Here is a 25,490-nt window from a genome sequence, read left to right on the forward strand (position 1 = left end):
TAAATATCATTTTAAATTTCCATTGGGCCAGGTATTAAAAACTGAAGTTTTAGGTGTCATTTGGTTCCTATATGTTCTTATGAGTTGTGTGTGAAAGCAGAAAGGGTGCTGCTGTGACTTTTATTTCCCACTTTGTCATTTAGTTTTCAAAATATTTGACCTCTCTGCACCTCAGTTTCCTCATCTGTAAAAGGTTGGGGTCATGCTGTATGTTTTGTAAGGTCCCTCCTTTCTTTCTGTGAGCTCTTGAGCTAGCTAATTTTTAAAACAAAATTATTCCTGAGAGACAAAAAAAAAAAAAAAAAAAGATTGTTCAGTTTAGCAAACTTGACATGAAGGGGTTTTTTTTTTTTTTTTTTTTTTTGTCTTCTCCCATTGCTGACTTTCTGAAGCTTCCTCTCTGAAGAAGGTGCTGGTGCTGGTGCTGGTGCTGGTGATGGTGGTGGTGATCGTGCTTGTTCTGCATTTGGTTTCGCCTGTTTTTATAAGCACTTTTATGAGCATCGCTTCAAGTTTTTTAAGATAAATTTGAACAGAACAGGTTTGACACTTGTAAACGTCTCTTGTAGATGAAAAGGTGTAAGGAGACTTCTGAACATGGGGCATATTCAGATCTGCTTCGGCGTCAGAAGGCAACAATGATTGAGAATAGCAAACTTACAGGAAAAATAAGTGAATTGGAGAAAATGGTGGCTGAACTAAAGAAACAAAAGTCCCAAGTAGAGGAGGAACTTCCAAGGGTCAAGGAGGCTGCAGAAAATGAATTGAGAAAGCAGCAGAGGAATGTACAAGACATTGCTCTGCAGAAAATCAGGGCCGAGAGTGAAGCCAAGCAGTACCGCAGGGAGCTGGAGACCATTGTGAAGGAGAAGGAGGCTGCAGAACGGGAGCTGGAGCGGGTGAGAAAGCTCACATCGGAGGCCGAGGCCAAAAGAGCGGCAGTGGAAGAAAACCTCCTGAACTTCCAGAACCAGTTAGAGGAGAACACCTTTACAAGAAGAACCCTGGAAGATCATCTTAAAAGAAAAGATTCCAGTCTCAATGACTTGGAGCAACAAAAAAATAAGTTAATGGAAGAATTAAAAAGAAAGAGAGACAACGAGGAGGAACTCTTGAAGCTGATAAAGCAGATGGAAAAAGACCTAACGTTTCAAAAACAGATAGCAGAGGAACAGTTAAAAGAAAAGCAGAACATCGAACTGGAAGCAAGAAGAAGAATAACGGAAATTCAGTATTCATGTAGAGAAAATAAGTTGCCACGGGCTACGTCATACAGAGGAGTCGTGGGTCTTCAGAAAGAGCAGGACAAACAGAAGACCGAAGAACTCAAGCAGCAGGTCGATGAGCTAACAGTCGCCAATAGAAAGGCTGAAAAAGACATGAGAGAACTGAAGTATGAACTTAATGCCCTTCAGCTTGAAAAAACTTCATCTGAGGAAAAGGCTCGTTTGCTAAAAGAAAAACTGGCTGAAACCAATAATACACTGACGTGCCTTAAGTTAGAGTTGGAAAGGAAGGATCAGGTAGAGGAAGGGTATTCCCAGCAACTCAGAGAACTGGGTAGGCAGTTGAACCAAACCACAGACAGAGCTGAGGAAGTCATGCAAGAAGCTAATGACCTTAGGAAAATAAAGCACAATTATGAAGTAGAATTAGAATCTCTTCAACAGGAAAAAGGGAAACTGCAAAGAGAAGTAGACAGGATCACTAGGACCCATGCTATAGCTGAGAGGAATATTCAGCATCTAAATTCACAAGTTAATTCTTTCCAGGCTGAGAAGGAATCCTCTAATGAAAGAATACGATTCTGCCAGAGAAAGTCAGATCATCTCAAAGAGCAATTTGAGAAAAGCCATGCACAGTTGCTTCAAAATATTAAAGCTGAAAAAGAAAATAATGATAAAATCCAGAAGCTTAATGAAGAATTGAAGAAAAGTAATGAGTGTGCAGAAATGCTAAAACAAAAGGTAGATGAGCTTACGAGGCAGAATAATGAAACCAAGTTAATGATGCAGAGAATTCAGACAGAATCGGCGAACGTGGTTTTGGAGAAACAAGCTATCCAGCAAAGATGCGAAGCCCTGAAAATTCAGGCAGATGGTTTTAAAGATCAGCTACGTAACACCAATGAACACTTGCATAAGCAGACGAAAACAGAACAGGATTTCCATAGAAAAATTAAGTGCCTAGAGGAAGACCTGGCCAAAAGTCAAAATTTAGTCAGTGAGTTTAAGCAAAAGTGTGACCAGCAGAACATTATCATCCAGAACAGTGAGAAGGAAGTTCGAAGTCTGAGTGCGGAGCTGAACGCCTCCAAAGAGGAAAAGCGACTCGGGGAGCAGAAGGCACAATTACAGCAAGCTCAGGTACAAGAGTTAAATAACAGGTTGAAAAAAGTGCAAGATGAACTGCACTTAAAGACCATAGAGGAGCAGATGACCCACAGGAAGATGGTTCTGTTTCAGGAGGAATCGGACAAGTTCAAACGCTCGGCAGAGGAGTTTCGGAAAAAGATGGAAAAGTTAATGGACTCCAAAGTTATCACTGAAAACGATATTTCAGGCATCAAGCTTGACTTCGTGTGTCTTCAGCAAGAAAACTGCAGAGCTCAGGAGAACGCTAAGCTCTGTGAGACAAGTATCAGAGAACTTGAAAGACAGCTTCAGCAGTATCGTGAGCAAATGCAACAAGGACAGAATGTGGAAGCAAATCATTACCAGAAATGTCGGAAACTTGAAGATGAGCTGGTAGCCCAGAAACGTGAAGTCGAATGCCTGAAGCAAAAGATGGATCAACAGATAAAGGAACATGAACATCAATTGGTTTTGCTCCAGTGTGAAATCCAAAAAAGGAACCCAGCCAAAGACTATCCCTTCAAAACAGATTTTGAGATGGCAGTAAATGAGTGCCAACACTCTGCAGACCTGTCCTCTAGGAACGCAGGGCAGCTTCACCCAGGGACCAGGTCTCCTCTGCTGCGATGGAATCAAGACCCACAGCAATCAGAAGAAAAATGGCAGCATCGGGTTGTTGAACAAATACCAAAGGAAGTCCAGTTCTGGCCGTCAGGGGGTCCACTTGAGAAAGAGAAAAGCCAGCAGTGTTACTCTGAGTATTTTTCTCAGACAAGCACCGAATTACAGATAACTTTTGATGAGACAAACCCTATTACAAAACTATCCGAAATCGAGAAGATAAGAGATCAAGCTCTGTACAGTTCCAGGCCACCAGTTAGGTATCAAGATGACAAGTGTGAAATGGACCTGGCAAAGCTTTTGGCCCCCTTGGAGGTATACTCTGGATTCTGAGACCTTACCAGCTACCTCATGCCAAGTTTCCTCTCTTGTTTCCTTTTTCTGCTAGACTAAGTTTTTTTTAACAATGTTGAATGAGATTGGCTCTTTATAGTTCTGGCAGAAAATTATGATATAGTTTTCTAGTGATTGGCTTGACTCTTTACTACGAATTATCCTTCTTTAATTTTTAAATGTCTGAGATTAAATACATAGATGTAATGGTTATATGGTTATATTTATGGTATTATATTCTGAAGAATGTTTTTTTTAAAAGCTAGAAAAACCAAGCAGTTCACTTTAATTTCTAAAGTTCCTTTGGACAGATTTCATCTCAAGTCTTTTTTAAATGTACCTTTTTTTAAAGATTTTATTTTTAAGTAATCTATGAACCCAACGTGGGGCTTGAATTTACAACCCCGAGATTAAGAGTCACATGCTCTACCGACTGAGCCACCCAAGTGCCCCTAAACATAGCATTTTAATACCTTAATTGTCATCTAAAATAGACTTCAGACTCTCAAAATAATATTACTTGTCCCCTTTGGTTTGAAAATTTTCCTCTCTTTAATTTCGTTATTGTAGGAATTCTATTTGGATTAAGGATGGGTAAAGTGATGTAATGTTCTTTAGATGACTTTTAACGTCTCATAAATTGCTGTTGCAGATAGCTAAGAGCAAGCAGTATGATATGCACACAGAAGTCACCACATTAAAACAAGAAAAGAACCCAGGCCCTAGTGCTGAAGAATGGATGCTTGAAGGGTGCAGACCATCCGGTGGACTCAAGAGAGATTTTCTTAAGAAAGGCTCAGAACCAGAGACCGTCCAGAACTTGGATGGCGATCACGCGTGTTCAGTTAGGGATGATGAATTTAAATTCCAGGGGCTCCGGCACACTGTGACTGCCAGGCAGTTGGTTGAAGCTAAGCTTCTGGACATGAAAACAGTTGAGCAGCTGCGACTTGGTCTCAAGACTGTTGAGGAAGTTCAGAAAACTCTTAGCAAGTTTTTGACAAAAGCCACCTCAATCGCAGGGCTTTATCTAGAATCCACAAAAGAAAAGATTTCATTTGCCTCAGCAGCCAAGAAAATCATAATAGACAAAATGATGGCTTTAGCATTTTTAGAAGCTCAGGCTGCAACAGGTTTTATAATTGATCCCAATTCGGGTCAGACATACTCTGTTGAAGATGCAATCCTGAATGGAGTTATTGACCCCGAATTCAAAATTAGGCTCCTTGAGGCAGAGAAGGCAGCCCTGGGATATTCATATTCTTCTAAGACATTGTCAGTGTTCCAAGCTATGGAAAACAGAATGCTTGACAGACAAAGAGGTAAACACATGTTGGAGGCTCAGATTGCCAGTGGGGGAGTCATTGACCCTGTGAGAGGCATCCGCATTCCTCCAGAAGTTGCTCTGCAACAAGGCTTGTTAAATAACGCCATCCTGCAGTTTTTACACGAGCCATCCAGCAACACAAGAGTTTTTCCTAATCCCAACAACAAGCAAGCTCTCTATTACTCAGAATTACTGCGAATGTGTGTATTTGATGTAGATTGCCAGTGCTTTCTGTTTCCATTTGGGGAGAGGAACATTTCCAATCTCAATGTAGGGAAAACGCATAGGATTTCTGTAGTAGATGTTAAAACAGGAGCAGAACTGACTGCATATGAGGCTTTCCAGAGAAACCTAATTGAAAAAAGTACCTATCTTGAGCTTTCAGGGCAACAGTATCAGTGGAAGGAGGCCACGTTTTTTGAATCCTATGGGCATCCTTCTCATATGCTGACTGATACTAAAACGGGGTTACAGTTCAATATTAATGAAGCTATAGAGCAGGGAACAGTTGACAAAGCCTGGGTCAGAAAGTATCAGGAAGGGATCATCACACTTACGGAACTTGCCGATTCCTTGCTAAGCCGGCTGGTTCCCAAGAAGGATTTGCACAGTCCTATTGCGGGCTACTGGCTGACCGCCAGTGGGGAAAGGATCTCTGTCCTAAAGGCCTCCCGCAGAAATTTGGTTGACCGGGTCACTGCCCTCAGATGCCTTGAAGCCCAAGTCAGTACGGGGGGGATAATTGATCCTATCACTGGCAAAAAGTACCGGGTGGCAGAAGCTTTGCACAGAGGCCTTGTGGATGAGGGGTTTGCCCAGCAGCTGCGACAGTGTGAGTTAGTAATCACAGGGATTGGCCATCCTGTCACTAACAAAGTGATGTCAGTGGTGGAGGCTGTGAATGCAAATATCATAAGTAAGGAAATGGGAATCAGATGTTTGGAATTTCAGTACTTGACAGGGGGGTTGATCGAGCCACAGGTTCATTCCCGGTTGTCAATAGAAGAGGCTCTCCAAGTCGGTATCATAGATGTTTTCATTGCTACAAAACTCAAAGATCAAAAGTCCTGTGTCAGAAATATAATATGCCCTCAAACGAAAAGAAAGTTGACGTACAAAGAAGCTTTAGAAAAAGCTGATTTTGATTTCCACACAGGACTTAAACTCTTAGAAGTATCTGAACCTTTGATGACAGGAATTTCTAGCCTCTACTATTCTTCGTAAAAGGACATGTTTAAACACTTTGCACCGGGGTGATGCTCTCCACTTGATGTGATCTGTCCAGAGCTTGATGATATCAGTTAAATAATACAGCCTAGCAATTATGTCATATACTCAAAGCACTGTTTATTTCTTGAGGCCTGGAAATAGCTGACTGTTCAGAAGAGAGAATAATTTTTAAGTTCAAAGTAACAAAATATTTACTGTTCTTCAAAATGGTTTCCTTTAGATTTTAGGTTAGTGGTTTTGTTTTGTTTTGTTTTGATTTTGCCTACACTAAAAGAAAGGTATTTTACCTAGAATATGGAGTAAGCTTGATGAACTCCAGCAAGTTCATAGCCTCCTTTCTTCAGAATTCTTCATCACTGAATAGATCCAGCCAGACATTAGGGCTCCCATTTTTAAATGATTCATTACATTCACTGGAAAAGCACTTGAGAAGACATCATGGAATCAAAGAAAAAGATGTAAATTTGTTCCCACATCCATGAGGCTACAGTGTTTCAGATCTCCTTGAAAAGTGAAAAAGTTGCTAGCTTTTCTGTACATTGTAACCTTCTTTACATAATAAATGTTTATCAAAACCTCCCTTTTTCAGGTAGAGTCTGTAATTAAAAGTAGCATTATTGTGTGTTGGAAGAGGGGGAGAGATTTTTCTTCATTCTGTGTATTTTTCATTTGTATGTACACATTCACTGTTCTTTCAGATTTCCATTTTTGATACTTTTCTGTCTAGACCATTGTGATTGTAATGCTAATGCAAAGGCAGCAATTCAAAGATCTTCTAGTGCTTCATGAATAAAATTGAGTTTTTTTATTTGTCATATTGATAGACCAGTTGGGAGGTTAGAATGTCACAGCTTTCTTTGCTACCATAAACATTTTGGAAGTACATTTGCCACATGATGTGATAAACATGGTTAAGTGAATGAATAAAATGCTCAGTAAACTGTGTGTGATGAAAGAAATACTTCTACATTCTTGTTTTCTGTGGAGAGGTCAGTTTAATAGCTCAAGCATTTACTGGTATGTATCTTTTTTTTTTTTTTTTACCACTCACACTTGTCAGAAGTCACTGGAAGAAGAAAAGAAAGAGCATGTTGAAAAAGCCAAAGAATTACAGAAATGGGTATCAAATATCAGCAAGACATTGAGAGATGGCGAGAAGGCTGGAAAATCTACCTTCTCTAAGCAAAAGGTATTCACTGAGTTTCTGGTTTAATAATAACAGTGGGTAGAATTTACTGAGTTGACAAGGTCAATCTAAAAACACTTTACTTCTTTACCTTAATTTTCCTCATTTTTTTTTTACAAGATTTTATTTATTTGACTGAGAGAGACACAGTGAGAGAGGGAACATAAGCAGGGGGAGTGGGAGAGGGAGAAGCAGGCTTCCCGCGGAGCAGGGAGCCCAATGTGGCGCTTGATCTCGGCACCCTGGGATCATGACCTGAGCCGAAGGCAGACGCCCAACGACTGAGCTGCCCTGGCGCCCCTTCCCCATTTTTGTAGGCAATTATAATGAGGGTCAGAGAGGTTAAGTAACCTACCCAAGGAATCACAGTATGTAGCACAAGGAAGTGTCTCTGATTCCAAAGCCTGAACTACATATATTAGTCTTACTATTACTGCTTCTTCTAGTGGTTAGATCTGCTTCTTGATTATAGTGAAGAGAGTCCCTAAGGAGCAGGGTCATCCTGTTTTGTGCCCAGAGTAAACCCATGCACTCCTCATTGTAAAGATATGTGGTCTCATTCTTACAGAGGTAAAGGAAAAGGTTCAAGAACAACAGAAATACGAACTAGGGTATTAACATTTTTGAGGATTCAGTTTAGTTGTGCTTTCCTGGATCTTTGTATTTTACCAAGAAGTGTTCTCTAGTCAATCACCGGAAATTCTAGACTCTTTCCCTTACCTAAAGGAATTCTTCCATGCTCTGGGCTCTCTTCCGTTCCCCATCTGCCAGTTGGATAGCGCAGCTTTTGAGATGTTAGTGCCCCGTGATGTCTGTTGGATAGCACTGCTTGAAGCTCTTTAAGCAGTTGTTCAAGGCATTGTTGAGCTAAGGGCCAGTGTTGATGCTTGCCGGTGATAGCAGTGGAATTGAGGCTGTGTTAAAAAAAATAGTAAGTTTCCACTGAGTTAAGCAGCATTTTTCCTCGAGTATTTTTCCTACACTTGCCCTCCTGCCCCTGCCCTGACCTTCAGAAATTATGGGGGCTATCGTCAGCTTCCTCTTCTAGCTCTGCATGAGTGTTCACCTGTCATCAGTTGAAACAGACATTGTTGACATAATTAGGGGGAAACTTCAATGTCTTGTCTAATTTTGGCTATGATATGAGGCAGATGTAACTTATCTGGGGTTCCCTGTTGAAGAAGTTCACAGACCCGAGTGTATACTTGAATTAGTATTCAGTTGAAATAAAACCATATTACCTCGTAGTCTTACATACTATATTTCCTACCAGTGTGGAAGAAATCAGATCAATTTTGTGTTTTAAACTCCAATTGCATTTGGTGTTTTAAACTCCAAACCTTCAAAGTAACTTTATGTGAATATTGACTTTAAAATATCTTTTCCCTCTTTTTTCCCCCCTATTAGATAGGAAAAGAACTAAAATAGGGACATAAACTTTAGCAAGGATTTCTTGGGAGAACAAGTTTCTTTTGAAAGATGTAGATACAAACCTTGGCATTTTCTCATTCTGCAGTTTAAAATCCTCCCAAACCTTACTAAATCCGTTTTAGACCTAGTAGACATAAAAGTAGATGGACTTTTTAAATGCAGATCATAGCCTAAATGGTAAATCTATAAGAAATACTTGATGGTCTTTCTGTTAAGTGAAATTTAAAGTACTTTGATAGAATAATAAATGTGTGTGTTAAAAATCAATATTGCCTCATGATTACATGTAACTGTGAAAAATAGACTTTAAGTTGACTCTGTTCTGAATAGAATACATTGGGGAAAAATATGCCTTTTCATTTGCCCATCATTTCCTCTCATTTCTGCTCCTCTAAAAGAATGGCAGTCAATTTTTGAAATAAGACTATTCAGAAGTGATACGTTGAGAGATTAGGAAAACATGTTATAACCTCTTGCTTTTCCTCAAACAGATCAATTTTATTCCCCTGTCACAGATGAATTTTGCAAATTTTAGAAATTACTTCATCTTGGTCTGCAGATCTACAGATTAATGCTTTTACCATAATTTTTTCAAACGGAAGCAGGGCATACAGGAGCTTGGGGGAGGGCAGATACTGTTTTGGAGTAGTGTCCCACGTTCGTGTATCTTTGAGTGCTGCACCACACAAGGATGACGCTGGGCCAGTGAAGAATCTCTGGCCACCCCGGGATAGTTAAGGCAACCTTCATTCACTGTTGGGCTGGGACACATGTGAGAACTAGTAATGCCGTGGTATTATTTCCTAATGAAAATGAGGGCATTATTGGTTAGAGAAAGAGAGAGAGACTTTCCTTAATCTGCATTCTAGATAAAGTACTCTTCTTTTATCCAGGCTTGTACACTGGTAATAACTGATAGGTTATTGACTTGGGCCACTCAGAAAGTAGACCCATCATTTGGATCTTAATTAAAACTTGATTAGTTTTTTTAAAATTACTATTTTCTAGTCTTTATGAGGGCCAAGTTTGAATATGTTTTCTTAACCTTGCAGATTTCCAGTGAGGAAATATCAACCAAGAAGGAGCAATTATCTGAAGCACTTCAAACCATGCAGCTATTTTTGGCAAAACATGGAGACAAGTATGTTGGTTTTCATTAGCTCTTTTATTCAAAGTAGAGAAGTGGTCTTCATGTTATGCAAAGCCACAGCTGGTAAATTTTAATTGAGATTTTAAAAATCGAACTTGGAAATTTACCTAACATACAACTATGAACATAGCAGTTTGTCATGTTTAGTCACTTATAGTCTTTACCAAAACCCTGAAATGTATCTATTATTCCCATTTATTAGTGGTAAGAAAACGGGCTCAGAGAGGGATTAAGGTGGGTAGGTAGTGAGTGGTATAGATTCCAAGCCAATCTTAATTCTAAGTAGTACTCTCTATGACTTTACGTTTTGGAAAATATGTACGAGTATGTTCATTTTCTTTGCTGAAACTTGTGATAACCTGGTTTCTCATATTTTGGTCTTACTTTTTCCAGCAAGGTACTTCATCTGTTTCAGCTAGTGCCTCAGGCAGAAAGAAACCTACCTGTTTCTTAAATCTTTTTTGGGGCTGTCCCCAAGATTATGCCACAATGACTTTGTATTGTACCTTAGAGAATCAGGTTAATTTCCTTGTTAATTTCATCTTTCTTTATGTTTCAGTTTGTACAAGTTTCACCTTGAGTAATGGTATCTTTCTGTCCCATTTCCATGTTGGAACTAACAATAGGATCTTTCCCTCTGTCAGAGAACAGCATTGTTATTTTAGAAATGTGCGTATGCTAGGAAAGTGCTGATGTATTAGTTTATGTCCTTCTCTGCAGTCTCTTTCTCAGGCAAGGGAAGGATTCCTGGATGTGTAAGGGTCATCCTTAGTTTTCATACAGTCATTCTGAGACGTGAGCAATCTGTATATGAAGTTTGTTTTATGATCATGTGCCTATTTAGAAAAGGATTTTACAAAATCATTCAGCCTAATATGTCATCTTTATCACTTGAAAACTTGCATTCCTCTTTTCATGCTTTCTGGTTATTTTAGAATGACAGATGAAGAAAGAAATGAATTGGAAAAACAAGTGAAATCTCTTCAAGAAAGTTATAATTCCTTCTTTAGTGAATCTCTGAAACAACTACAAGAATCACAAACCTTAGGAGATATAAAGGTAGAGGAGAAGGTAATATAATTTATTTAAAACATGAAGCTGTTTCAAGAGTCTTAGCTTTATTGCATGGTTGTAGAAATATATGTCAATGATAAAGAAATGACCTTGAATTCATGTACATGGAAAAAATGTGGATGGAGTTTATCTAAGTATTTAGAGATTTCAATGTTTATTAAATGCAGTCTTACACTTGCTGTCATCAGTTTCTGTGACATCTTAATCTCTGCCTTGCATGGTAAAAGAAAAAAATCATTCATTTTTCTAACTCTTCTCTTTAAAAGTCATTCTTCTACTGCTATATTAGGTATTTTACTATATAAATATGATGTTATAAGATAGACTTGACTCATCTTTAAAGATGACATTAGAGTGTTATGAACTAGTTTTGATTTTCAGAGATAACCCTGAGATTTATTGGAGGAATACTGGGCCATTCGTTATAGTGAGGATGCCCTAGCATCTTCTTAAAATATAACAGGAATCACTTAAAATTTGGCCTGTCTTTAAACTTTTGAAACTTGACAATACATATTTATAATATTCAACATACTATTCAGTATTGAAAAAGTTATCTTTATATTCAATTCCCTTACTCCCTGGAATACTTTACACAATATTTGTCACATTTTGGGGGTATGTAACAATTTTTCTGGTTCATTAGTTTTTTACTGTCTGCGAAGAAGTCTGTATGCTGTAAACATCAATAGCATGGGGTTTGATACTATCTTTCATGTCAGTCGACTAATCTCACCCAATTGCAGAGAGCATGATTTGCCTTCATAGGTATGTGTTCTGTTTTCTCACTGTCATCATTTACTCTCTTGTGTCCTCACTAACCTTGTTAATGTACACAATATTAAGTTTTCAATTCACAGATGCATGTTGTTTTCAAAGCTTTTATCACATCCTGTGCTGTTGAATAGATCACTGACATAGATCACTTGTGCATTTGAGCTGCCTAACATTCACAGCATTGCCGCGCCTTGGTAAGTAGAGGATTTTTATGTTGAAGTGTATTTATTTCTTAAAAAAATGCAAACTGAGTTTCATGAAATTCTGCCCACCCTTGGGTCACAGACTGACCTGAGAATTTTATATTCTCTTTTCAGCTGGATAAAGTGATTGCAGGCACCATTGACCAGACAACTGGAGAAGTGCTTTCCATCTTTCAGGCAGTTTTAAGAGGCCTTATTGACTATGACACAGGAATCAGGTTGCTTGAGACACAGCTAATGATTTCTGGTCTCATTTCACCAGAATTGAGAAAATGTTATGACCTTCAAGATGCTGAAAGTCATGGCCTTATTGATGAGCAAGTTTTGTGCCAACTCAAAGAACTAAGTCAAGCAAAGGAGATCATTTCTACTGTGTCATCTACCACAATTCCCGTGCTGGAAGCTTTGGCCCAAGGTATGATATCAGAATCCATGGCCATCAGAGTTCTTGAGATACTGCTTTCCACAGGCTTTCTAGTCATTCCAGCCACAGGAGAACAGCTGACCCTGCAGAAGGCTTTCCAACAGAACTTGGTTTCCTCAGCATTATTTTCTAAAGTCCTGGAAAGGCAAAACACATGTAAAGATCTTATTGACCCCTGCACCGCTGAGAAGGTGTCTTTAGTAGATATTATACAAAGAAGTATTTTACAGGAAAACACTGGGATGAGGCTCCTTCCTGTGCGACCACAAGAAGGAGGCAGAATAACATTAAAATGTGGAAGAAACATAAGCATTTTAAGGGCGGCTCATGAAGGTCTTATAGACCGTGAAACCATGTTTAGGTTATTAGGTGCACAGCTTCTTTCTGGGGGTCTCATCAATTGCAACTCTGGTCAAAGAATGACCATTGAAGAAGCTATTGCAGAAGGGGTGATTGACAGAGATACAGCTAACAGTATTCTCACATATCAGGTTCAAACAGGTGGAATCATCCACTCAAACCCCGCTAAACGTTTAACGGTGGATGAAGCAGTCCAGTGTGATCTAATAACTTCGAGCAGTGCTCTTTTGGTACTAGAGGCTCAGCGAGGCTATGTTGGACTCATTTGGCCTCACTCTGGTGAAATATTTCCTACATCTTCTTCCTTGCAGCAGGAATTGATTACAAATGAATTGGCATACAAAATCCTGAATGGCAGGCAGAAGATAGCTGCTCTTTATATTCCAGAAACTTCTCAAGTCATTGGTTTGGATGTTGCTAAGCAGCTGGGAATTATAGATAATAACACAGCATCGATTTTGAAAAGTATAATACTGCCTGATAAAATGCCAGATTTGGGAGATTTAGAAGCTTGTAAAAATGCCAGAAGATGGCTCTCTTTCTGTAAATTCCAACCATCCACAGTCCATGATTACAGGCAAGAAGAGGATGTTTTTGATGGAGAAGAGCCAGTGGCAACTCAGAGCTCAGAACAAACTAAAAAATTATTCCTGTCTTATTTGATGATAAATAGCTATATGGATGCCAACACAGGGCAGAGGCTTTTGCTGTATGATGGAGACTTGAGTGAGGCTGTCGGGATGCTACTGGAAGGCTGTCGTGCAGAATTTGAAGACACACCCATCAAAGAATGTCTTGATGCCTTAAGACTCCCTGGTGATGCTTCAAGTGAAGAAAAGGCTGACAGTATAGCTTCACCGAGTAGTTTTGATCCATGTCATTGCAGAGAACCTAAGCCTAAAGAAATTCCTGAAGATAGAAAGCATGCCATAGATGAAGAGTTTAATGAAATGGGAAATTATGTTACCAGTAGTGAGTTCTGTCAGTCAGGAAACCTGGCAAATATAATCGCAACTGATCATAAAGTCAAGAGTTCATCCAGTGTGTGTGTTTCCAGTTCTACATCCTATTTAACACAGCCTGGACTTGTAGCAGTTGGCATGCTTAGACAAGAATCTGAAAACATACTTAAAAACTGTGAAAATCAAAGTCCAGTTGGAACAAATGAACATGCAGGTGAATGTAGCCATTCTAAAAATATTCAAAACTTTGCAAGTGATTCGATAACAAATCCTATTATGAAATCAAACACTAGTAGGATCTGTGACTTGAATGAAAAAGAGAATGAAGATAATATAAACAGGGATTTGACAATCTTTGACTATTCTCCTAGGCTGAGTGCCTTGCTAAGTCATGATAAATTGAGGAATGATCAGGAAAGCCTCAATGATGCACATACCACAGAGAGCAATGGAAATAAATGTGAAGACTCCACATTGCCACTCAGTGACCAAACCATGCTGTCGGGTCACAGAATGGGAGAGACATTTCAAGAGCAGTTTCTGGGAATTGCAGCTATCAATATCAGTTTACAGGGAGAACACTCTCAACAGAAACCTGTAAATATGGGTGACAGTCCTCCTCAGGTCCGGTCTTGCAATGGTAAATATATTTCAGAAACTTATGGCGAAGATGAAAGACTGCATGCTGCCTCTCAGCAGAAACCTGAAGACAAGCAAACTGGATCCAAAATGGAAGAGTACGCCTGTGCCATGACCCCGCAGGGTGATACCTTTAGCACTGGTGTATCTCCAGTCTGTGGCACACCGCTGCCGGAAGGAACCATCAGTGCTGGCGACTATGAAACGTCACTCCTGGACGATCAGCCGAGTGTGACAGAAACAGACACTGACAGTGAAGATGATTTTTATGATACTCCCTTGTTTGAAGATGACGACCACGATTCTCTGCTTCTGGAAGGTGACGATCGTGATTGTCTACAGCCTGAGGACTATGCCGCACTGCCAGAGGAGACTGATGGGGCTGCTCCTCCCTGTGATGTGTTTTATGATGTTTCAAGAGAGAATGAAAATTCCGTGGTGCCCCGGGGGGCACTGGTTGACAACTTAAGTGTGAGGGGAAGCCCAGAGTCTCTCCAGGGTGTTCTCATCGCTACTGAGAACGCTGGATTTGATCCTGGTGCAAGAATCCATTCAGATTCAGTTGGCTCACACGAGGGCAATGGGCTGTTGCTGGAAACCGTATCAGAAAGGGAAAGCTCAAATAGCCTCGAAGGGGATGAGTCTGACTCATCGACTGATTATGAAATCGTAGAAAGAAAAGACAGCTTCAGTGCTTCGTTAAAATTTGATGACACTGGATGTTGGAGAGGGAGAAAAGAAGAACATATCACTGGACAAGAATTTAAATCTGAGACTGAGCACTTAGATTCTATGCAAAATGAAGAAAGTTATGGGGATTATGTGTGTGACAGTAATGATCAGGATGACGAGGACGATTATGACGACGATGATAGTGATGATGAAGAAGGAGTAGAAGGTGACAGTGAGGGGCCCTGGTGCCAGGATGGGGCTGCAGATATGGATATCCAGTTGTGTGCCCCTGCAATAGGTGAAAAGGAAAACACTCAGGACAGTCCGAGTGTTAATAAAAGAATTCTCCCAGATCAAGTGCACAATTACAGTTCTTTAGAAAACCAGCAAAGTGTAAATGCTTTACAGCTAGAATCAACTAGTAAAAGTAGCTTAGTAATGGAAAGAAGCAACCTTCAAGAATATACAACTGAGGTTGTTGGGAAAAGCCCAGGAAATCTGTTGTTGAATTATGAGCTGGCCCTTAAGGATATATTGCTGCCGATCACTACAGACACTGAATCAGAAGACACCTTTGGCTCTGTAGATACTTTACAGAGTACTAATACCTGTTCAACTTCTGCAGTAGAAAATGATCTAATGAACATGAAGGTTAAGTTGATCCAAGGGCCAGAATCTACTGACTCTGTGAAAGGTGGAGATCCATATTTTGAGAATGTGACACTTCAAGTCTACTCATCTTTTGATAATATCACTTGTTCTGAGTCTGATGTAGTAGGAAAGCCTGCTGAGGAAAGCCATTTGTCATCCATAGCCTCTGTAACTGCCAGGGATCATCAAGGAAATGAAAGAGGGGAAGAAATTCACCAATCTTTTCTAATTGAAAAGAAAGGTGACCAAAGCAGTATACTAATAGAAGGTGAAACATCAGTTCATAAAATGTGCTCAGATAAAGGAGAGGTGCCAGGAGAAGGTCTAGAAGAAGATAATAAGTATCTCAGACTTCTGCCTAGTGAAAGTACAAGGGAGAGTCTTTATTGTAATGATCAGTTTCCATTTCCACAAATCACAGACAGTGAAGAACATAATCAGAAAGGAAGCCTGAAAAAAGTAACTGTAACTCCTAAAGATGAACCAAAGAACCTACAGACAGTGGTTAGCGAAAGTCCCGTTCAGTTTGAGAATCTTGAAGAAATATTTGACTCCTCAGTTTCCAAAGTGATCAGTGCTGACATGATTTCAGACACTCTCTTGTCTGAAGTGGATGCAAGTCCTGAGAAAGATTCATTCACTGATGGGCCTGAGAAAGACTCTGACCTGTTCACATATTTAAAACATTGTGCCAAAGATGTAAAGGCAAAAGATGTATTGAAACCAAATGAAGGTATCCCAGGCTGTGTTCTAATAGCTTCCCCTGCCATGAAGGAGCATGTACAGTTCGGAGTAAATGATGCAAAAGCAAAGATGGCTCTTACCCAGGAAGTCTCACCTCTAAATGAGATAGCCCAACAGAGTGGTCTTTGTACAAAAGAAAGTGCCTCAGAAGGGGGAACAGGAATTGCTCAGTTCATACCAGAAAGGAATGAAAGCACACTGTCAATCTTACCTCTTAGAAATGTGGAAGACCGGGGGGAAAATAATGATTTTATGCCACCAGAACTCTGCACAGATGGAGTCAGAAATAAAAACCCTTTAAGCACGGACTGCTCATTCTCAGAAATTAATAATAAGATGGAAATAATTGCAAATTTGCTGCAACAGCAGCAAAAAGAACAAGCCTTGTCCCTAGGACTCCAAGAAAAGGAGGTTCAGATTCCTGAGTTATCTCAGGTATTTGTTGAGGATGTAAAGGATATCTTAAAAAGGAGATTGGAAGAAGGTCCTATGAATCTACAAGAGGTTGGAGAATCGTCAGTCTGTTCAGACACCAAAATTTTAATTCAAAACTTAATTAAAAGAGTTAGCACATCACAGTTGGCAAATGAAGCATCTGGTGTCCCCAGTGACTTTGAAGTTGGTGACTGTTCTGGGGTTTCCCTCATGAATAACCCACCAGAACTGAGAGCAGAGAGTAGAGATGATCTGTTCTGTATTGCAAATCTTAAGTCTGAGCTTCTCCTTGATATACTTAAGCAAAATCAATATAGCCAGAAAATTACTGGGGCATTTGAATTGATAAAAGAATTAACCCAGATGGAGTATGAGCTAGAGAAAAGAGGTATTACATCTAAAGTACCTCCGTTGCAACTTGAAAATATTTTCTACAAGCTGCTGGCTGACATGTACTCAGAGAAAGTAGAACAGGTCAGAGACTTGAATCAAAAATCATCCACTACTTCTGAGATGGTGGATGAAAAGTCACACATTCTTAATGATCTTAAAAGCAAAGAAGGAAACCACTGTTCCCTTAATTTACAAAATATAAAAGATATTGGACTAGAAAGCTCGACTGTGTGTCCATCAGCATTGCCAAGCGATGAGAAGCTGGGGGAGCTATGCAGTGATATCCCAGACCATTTGGAAAGCATTTCAGGGTCAAAAGGAATGACTTCTGGAGATAGCTCAATGGAACAAGTAAGTTGATTTTATATTTTATGTGGCTGTAGCTGCATGAAACATTTGGGAATAACCCCATACATTCTATTTGCTTTAAAAAACTACATAAAGGCTATTGAATTAAAATGTCCAAATTTGTGTTTAGTTTTCCACTGAGTTACAGCAGTGTTTACAGCACACATCAAAAATGCATGAGTATTTGGCTTTACTTCAAGATATGAAGCCCCCTTTAGACAACCAGGAATCTCTGGATAATAATCTGGAAACTTTGAGGAACCGACTTAAACAGTTAGAGGTAAGAACTGTCTGCTGCCTGTTATGGATGGTTGTCAGCTGGTGTTAATTTGGAAAAAACGAATGCATTGTGATTGGTGTTTTCACTGAATAGTTCTGGGATATGTATTTTTTGCAGACATTTGAATTGGGATTGGCTCCAATTACTGTTCTCTTAAGAAAGGACATGAAGTTGGCAGAAGAGTTTTTAAAGTCTCTTCCCAGTGACTTCCCCAGAGGACAGCTTGAGGAATTGAGGACAAGCCACCAAAATTTGCAGACTGCTTTCTCTTCCCTCAGCAGTGTGTCTTCAGAAAGAATGAAACACGTCATGCTCGTAATTGACTCTGAAATGGTAGGCATCGAAACATTTCATGCCAAGTCAGCATTTGAATTTTGAAGAAAATCTGATTATTTGAAAATTTAGTCATGAGATGAGATGAAGTCTTATTTTCAGACTGTTAGGGCCTTGAAACAGAACCATTTTTTTGTAGGAACTCAAAATGTGGGGATTGACAGAAATGAAAACATGATTTTATTTTCTAGTCTAAACTAGCAGTTTCCCATGAAGAATTTCTGCAAAAACTTGAGTCGTTCTCACATTGGATATCAGAGAAGAGCAAGTCTGTGAAGGATATTGAGATTGTGAATATACAAGATACTGAACATGTGAAGAGAAGTTTGGAGTTTCTCAAGGCAAGTTTCAAGATAAATGAGATAAATTTATGTACACTTAAAAAACAAGATAAATGGGATAAATTTATGTACATTTAAAAACTTCCAGACTTAATATAACAAATGTTTACAAAAAAATGACTTCTAAATCTAAAGGGATTATTTCCTTTGTCTCTAAGAGATGTTTGTTCGTGGTTGACAGAACCATAAAATAATCCCAACTCTATGGGCGTCATTCCGATGCTTTCCCAGCTGCCTTATCAATCTCTTACCACCACTGACATCTTAAGATTTGTATTTATTTATGTATTAGTCACATTAATAACTGTTAGAATAATAGTTAAATTATTCTTATAAATACAACATAGTTCTTAACATGAATAGCATGCCTCATGAATGATGTTTAGGCTCCTGGCCTGTGAGTCAGAAAGCTGAAATTCTAGCTCATTGAATTTATGTTTCAGATTCCCCATTGACTTGTTTATGTGCAACCACAATTACATGGATATTGTAAATATTAGCAAGTAATATTTTAACGTTGATTTCCCCCTTTAACATGCCAAATGTATGTAAGTTGGGTTTTTATCTTTTGCTGGAGTTACATTTTAAATGTGATATGGCAGCCAAGATTAAAATATTCTTAGAGGAGTGGTGCCTCGGTGGCTCAGTTGGTTAAGCCTCAGGCTCTTGATTTCAGCTCAGGTCGTGATCTCAGGGTTGTGAGATCGAGCCCTGCTTTGGGCTCTGCAGTCAGGGGGGAGTCTGCCTTGAGATTCTCTCCTTCTCCCTCTGTCTCTCCTCCTGCACTCTCTCTCTAAAAATAAATAAAATAAATTAAAAAATAGAAGAATTGTCTTTCCTTATAATATTAATTACCATAGTATTTAAATAATTTCATCTGCTACTAGGTGATGAATAGATTTTTGACTAAACGGATCATGAAAAAATAATAAAACCTTGAGTCCCTTATATAAGAATTATATTTTTAAAATATTGTTAATGCTTGACTTACTTCACTTAGCATAATCCCCTCCAGTTCCATCCATGTCTTTGCAAATGGTGGGTATTCATCCTCTCTGATGGCTGAGTAATATTCCATTGCATATATGGACCACATCTTCTTTATCCATTCATCTGTTGAAGGGCATCTCGGCTCCTTCCACAGTTTGGCTATTGTGGACATTGCCTGCTATGAACATTGGGGTGCATGTGTCCCTTCTTTTCACTACATCTGTATCTTTGGGGTAAATACCTAGTAGTGCAATTGCTGTGTCGTAGTGTAGCTCTATTTTTAACATCTTGAGGAATCTCCATACTGTTTTCCAGAGTGGCTGTACCAGCTTGTAAGTCAAGCAGAGAAAGATGATTATCATATGGTTTCACTCATATGTGGAACATAAGCAATAGCACGGAGGACCATAGGGAAAGGGAGGGAAATCTGAAGGGGGAGAAATCAGAGAGGGAGACAAACCATGAGAGACCGTGGACACCCAGAAACAAACAGGGTTTCAGAGGGGAGGGGTGTGGGGGGACGGGTTAGCCCGGTGATAGGTATTAAGGAGGGCATGTATTGTGATGAGCACTGGGTGTTATACGTAACTAATGAATCATTGACCACTACATCAAAAACGATGTGCTATACAGTTGCTAACTGAACATAATAAAAATAAAAAAATATTGTTAATGTAAACTTTATATTATGGCTTACCTCCCATTTTATAATTTGTACTGTTTCATTCACAGAATGTGTTAAAAGACCTTGGACACACCAAGGTGCAGCTGGAGGCCACTGCCCTTGATGTGCAGTTCTTCATTTCTGAATGTGCACAAGACCTGTCTCCGAACCAAAGCAAACAACTACTGAGGCTCCTAAATACCACTCAGAAATGTTTTCTTGATGTGCAGGAATCAGTAACTGCCCGGGTGGAACACTTAGAGACTCAGTTACAGCTAGAACAAGATCTTGATGATCAGAAGGTTTGCCTTTCTTTGTGGAGTTGGAATTCTTTGTTTTTAGTTCTTCCGTGTGAAACCTGTAATGTGGATACCCAGGGATCTGGAAGGGCAGTTAGTGGACAGGGTATAATGAAGAGATGCTGGAATATATAACAATATTGTTTTCCATAAGAATGCTACAGTTTATTTTAATTTTTATGACTCTCTGAAACCACTGTTTTCAAGTGGGAGTCTTGATTTTTTTCCTGGGAGTAGGAAATATGGATGCACTCAGAAATTTCGATAAGTTGGTGACCATATGGATAAAGAAGGTTAAGTACCTTTTTCCTCTGGGAGGTGGTAGGGCACAGCAGCACAGGGCATGGGCTGTGGAGCCAGAGTGGCTGAGTTTACATCCCAGCTACAGTCGGTCATGTGTGACTTAGGGCGTGTCACTCAGCCACAGTTTTCTCAGTGGCAAATTGGAAATAGTAACTGTGCTTACCTGGCAGTATTGTGAGCATTGATAAAGGAATGAATATAGAACACTTACTACTTTACTTGCCTGGCATGTGTTAGGCTCCTAGGAAACATGATCAATGGCTCTAAGATGCATAACTAGTGTATCAATAATAGGAAAATGAAAGATGCAAGTATTAGTATTGATTTTCTAATCTCTTAATTTAGTGAATTATTAGAGTGCTACATCTAATAACGATAATGAGCAAAGGGATGGCAGTGAATTTAGGCATAGTGATTAAGTAAAAAAAAAATGTTTTTACTTAATGCACTACTTGCATGCAGTGCTCCTTTTATTATATCTTGAAGCACCTAGGCATTGTCTCTAGCATGATAACCTATATACACATATCAAATATGTTAACAGACAAACCACAACTAACTTCTGTTTTGATATCCTTTTGCAGAATTAATTGTGTGTGTTGCAGGTTTCGAGAGCTTAAGAACATGGAATGTTTCTTCCTGTCGGTCAGAAGTTCCATCTCTTACACATATGCATGGCCAGTATTCTACTGAGCAGTTTCATCCAAACATGATCTCCTTCTTTGTATATGGGACATGCTCTTACTTTCTGTGTCACCTTGCTCAATATGTACCCCACTGCTATCATGTTTACAGCATACTCAGAAAAGCTTGCAAGATATGTTCTAATTTTGCAATTAGAACTCGTAAAATGTGCAGAACTTGCAAAATGTGTTCTAATAAGGAGTAATCACAATAGTGAGTTTATGACCACACATTTAAGATGCTTTGATTTTGCCCTGCTTTAGATTATGGCAGAGCGTCAACAGGAGTACAAAGAGAAACTCCAAGGAATATGCGATCTCCTCACCCAAACTGAAAATCGCCTCATTGGCCACCAAGAAGCCTTCATGATTGGAGATGGCACAGTTGAGTTGAAGAAGTATCAGTCCAAGCAGGAGGTAAAATTTGGTTTTGCATCAGCAGGTCTATGTTGATACTAAGTTTAATTACTATTATTAGCAAATCATTTTACCTTTTCTGAGCCAAGGTGAGCTTTAAACTTGATACTAAGAGTTACATTTCCAACTTTAAGAAAGCCAGTAATTTTCTTGACTGTGTTGGTGAGATACTGAGGGAAGGCGATATAAAGTAAGTTGCTAACGGAAATACCTTCGTGATATTGAGGGAAGGCGATATAAAGTAAGTTGCTAATGGAAATACCTTGTGTGAGGAGTTAAAACTTGCATCCAGGGGTGCCTGGGTGGCTCAGTTGTTGAGCGTCTGCCTTCGGCTCAGGTCATGATCCCAGGGTCCTGGGATCGAGCCCCTCATCGGGCTCCCTGCTCCGCAGGAAGCCTGCTTCTCCCTCTCCCACTCCCCCGCTTGTGTTCCCTCGCTCACTGCATCTCTCTGTCAAATAAATAAAATCTAAAATAAAATAAAATAAAATAAAACTTGCATCCACTTAAGGCCAGCTCACTCACTTGTACGAGAGGTGAAATAGGCATTCGTTTGGGTTCTTTCTCTTTCTTCACTTCCTATTCCTTTCCTCTTTCTCTACAATTTGTCCCTCTTCATCAAATGAACAAACAATAAAGATGGGTAAAGATAGCTTTCTTTTGGTGTCAGGAGAAAGAACATTCTCATTGTAAGTAGATAGCTCTTGGTTCAAATCCCAGACACTCCACATTGTTAGCTTTATAAAGAATCTCTTCAAGCCTCAGTTTCTTCATCGGTCATACTTCACTGATTATAGGAGTTAAGGCAATGTTATGTGTTAATTAAGTGACTAGCACAGTTAATGTCACATAGTAGTGGCTCAATAAGTAGTATCTCTTCCCATTCAAATACTTCGAATAATTTGATAAGGCTTAAATTAAAAATATGGGAAAATAATGTGAAAGTTCAAACACAGTGTAATTTGGAGAATGAAAACACAAAGTAAAGGAGGAGGAGAAGAGGAAAAATTCCATAGAGAAATCTAGACAAAGGGAAGCTATAACTGCTGAGGAGAGATCTTAATCTTGAGCTTCCTAGCAGCTGGGGCAAAGAAGCAAACATTGCATATTAGAGAGCCTTGGGGTTTAGAGGAAGTTATCTTAGTTCACTGGGAGAATTACTTTGTTTTTATCTTGAGTAATAGATATATGTTAAAAAAATAAATGTTTAGAAACTGAATAAATACTATTATCATGTCTTTAAAAGCTCTTATAAGTGTGCTCACATAATGTGATAATATCTGGTGTGTGCAAATTTGTATAGATTATATTATTAAATTCATTATTTTCTTATTTTAAAAGATTTATTTATTTATTTTAGAGAATGAGAGAGAGAGCAGGAGGAGGGGCAGAGGGAGAGGGAGAGAAATCCTCAAGCAGGTTCCCTGCTGAGTGTGGAGCCCGATATGGGGCTCGATCCCAGGACCCTGAGATCATGACCTGAGCTGAAACCAAGAGTCAGCTGCTTAACGAATTGGTCCACTTACATGCTCCTTAAATTCATTATTTTCAGTGTTTTACAAACCATATCCCTTTGTGAAACATGAAAATCTCACAGCTTTTTTTAATGCTCTTTGAGATTTCACATTAAATTAAATATTGTGATTTAAGTAAACCGTCTCAAATTGACTATGCTTTTTCAACCTATAAATAAATGTTCAACTCTCCTCTGTTCACTCTGTTTTTTAGAATTACAACTCTGGAAGAATTAAATAGGTAATAATTTAATAAGAGTTTTTTTTCTGTTGTGTTATAAGGAATTACAGAAAGATATGCAAGGAAGTGCACAGGCTTTGGCAGAAATAGTGAAAAATACAGAGAACTTCTTAAAAGAGAATGGCGAAAAGCTGTCACGAGAAGATAAAGCTTTGATTGAGCAAAAACTTAACGAAGCCAAGTTAAAGTGTGAACAGCTTAATCTAAAGGCAGAACAGTCCAAAAAGGAGCTGGATAAAGTTGTGACAACAGCAATCAAAGAAGAAACTGAAAAGGTCCTTATTCAAATATGTGCTACACTCTTGCTTTGTTGAAGATGATTCGTGTAACAGCTACTTGAATTTTTAAGTGGAATTGGGTGCCAGGAAGCAGTGCTTAGTACCAGAGACTAGAATTGTGGGTTTCCAGTTATATAATTGACCAAATATTACAGAAAGTTTGAAGAATTGGCTTTGTTTAGCTTTTTAAAAAAAATTTAAGTGGGATTGCATGAGCACTCATCAATTGTAGTTAAAATTTTGTAATGTGTTTTTAAGGATAGTGGGAACTTCCAAGTAACTGTCTCTGGCTCAAAGGTTTAATTTCACTATGTTCAGTTTTCAGTGTGTGTCCGTTTTTAGTATTCCCCACTCTAATTTTAAATGATCTTAAATATTTACTTTGGGAATGTCTTGAAACTAGTGCCTCAACCAGCATATAGAATACCTCCTGTGAACTTTCTCTCTCCAGGTTGCGGCTGCAAAGCAGCTGGAAGAGAGCAAAACCAAAATAGAAAACCTTCTGGACTGGCTGTCCAATGTGGACAAAGACTCCGCCAGGGCAGGGGTAAAGCAGAGACAGGTGATCGAACAGAACGGGACCCATTTTCAAGAAGGTGATGGCACGTCGATGATGGGAGAGGAGGATGAAGTTAATGGTAACCTGTTGGAAACTGATGTTGATGGGCCACTTGGAACCACTGGGGAGAATCTGAACCGGCAGTACCAGAAAGTTAAGGTTTGTTGTTCTAAACAGAGTGATATTGTCAAATTCTGTCTCTCAGGTCTGTGAAGATAGGGGCACCACCTGAGTTCGTTCTTGAAACCTTAATGACCACCGAGAGTTGAGTCCCATCTTCTAGGTGCATCATTGTGTCAGATATAAGTTACTGTGAGAACTCGAAGCAAGTGAGAAAGAATGAGAACGGAATCATTAGATGTGGCATTCTTCTAAGTGAAGCAGCTTTGTGAGGAATTAATAGAAATAATGATAACTGATATTAATTAATAGCAAATAGATAGCAGTTATGATGGGCCCTGCAGACTCTCCCCATGTGAATACACTGAGTCTGTGTCTCCCCCCCCGCAACCCCCACTCCCTGTGAGGCCGGAGGCTGGATTCTCAGTTCACGGGTGAGGACACTGGAACGTACAGAAGTGAAGTAGCTTGCCTGGGCGTGCACATCTAGTGCAGGAGCAGAGGCACCTTTTGGAAAAACCTTTTTCAGAGTGTCACATAACTGATCATTTTTATTTCCGCACGTGGCTTTTGTCGTCACCTGACTGGACTTGAGGTGCCTTTGCAGTGTTGTGTGTTTTCCTCCATGTCTTTGTCTTTGGAGTCTTTGGAATAGAAGGTTTTTATATTATAGGAAATATAAATTAAACCAGAAGAAGAGTGGAAGTATTTATTGTATTTGTAGTTTCCAGGAAGCTATTCCAAACCTTATTGTAAGTATCTCTTAAAATGAAAAATTTAATGAATTCCTTTAGGAGTGTCTTATGAGTCAGTTATAAAGAAGTCAGGAAAGGTTAGTAAATTGACCTAAGGAGTGAAAACACCAGTGGGCAGATTCAAAGAGAAAGAGGCCTCGCAGGAAAGCCCTTGTTTTTAGCCACTGCATGATGTTTGCCTTCTGATCTTTTTTCTTCTAAGAATATGGGTCTCTGAAAGTGCTTTAGAAGTTCCTAATGTCCTGGCAGAGTGGAGAGATAGCCCAAGGGCCTGGCCAAGGGTTCTGTTTCTAGCACTTTCTAGTTGTGCCACATGTCCTAGGCCATGTGGTTTCTTCCTTCAGCCCAGATTTCCTCATTTATAAAAGGAAAGGGATGGATCAGATAGTTTATAAGGTG

The 25,490-nt window shown here is 39.3% G+C and overlaps 1 protein-coding gene across 13 annotated transcripts in view; it reads left to right on the plus strand.

Moving 5' to 3' along the window:
• Window positions 1–25,490, plus strand: part of DST (dystonin) — a 478,002-nt gene that overhangs the window by 328,695 nt on the left and 123,817 nt on the right. For 7 of the 13 annotated variants that reach the window (XM_088024332.1, XM_088024333.1, XM_088024335.1 and 4 more), the window contains 11 exons: window positions 6,926–7,054; window positions 9,535–9,623; window positions 10,568–10,703; window positions 11,801–17,317; window positions 17,445–17,594; window positions 17,712–17,927; window positions 18,119–18,268; window positions 19,991–20,224; window positions 21,472–21,624; window positions 23,421–23,654; window positions 24,109–24,375. In XM_088024332.1, the coding sequence (XP_087880458.1) occupies window positions 6,926–7,054; window positions 9,535–9,623; window positions 10,568–10,703; window positions 11,801–17,317; window positions 17,445–17,594; window positions 17,712–17,927; window positions 18,119–18,268; window positions 19,991–20,224; window positions 21,472–21,624; window positions 23,421–23,654; window positions 24,109–24,375 (7,275 nt within the window). Of the gene's footprint in view, window positions 1–569; window positions 3,291–3,960; window positions 5,860–6,925; window positions 7,055–9,534; window positions 9,624–10,567; window positions 10,704–11,800; window positions 17,318–17,444; window positions 17,595–17,711; window positions 17,928–18,118; window positions 18,269–19,990; window positions 20,225–21,471; window positions 21,625–23,420; window positions 23,655–24,108; window positions 24,376–25,490 lie in introns of those variants that run through there. The other 6 variants (XM_028097751.2, XM_028097753.2, XM_088024339.1 and 3 more) reach the window with 2 other exon arrangements.

The sequence above is a fragment of the Eumetopias jubatus genome, unplaced genomic scaffold, assembly GCF_037043125.1.
Source record: "Eumetopias jubatus isolate StellerSeaLion01/CBP00866 unplaced genomic scaffold, mEumJub1_p1.0 scaffold_6, whole genome shotgun sequence".
Lineage (NCBI taxonomy): Eukaryota > Metazoa > Chordata > Mammalia > Carnivora > Otariidae > Eumetopias > Eumetopias jubatus.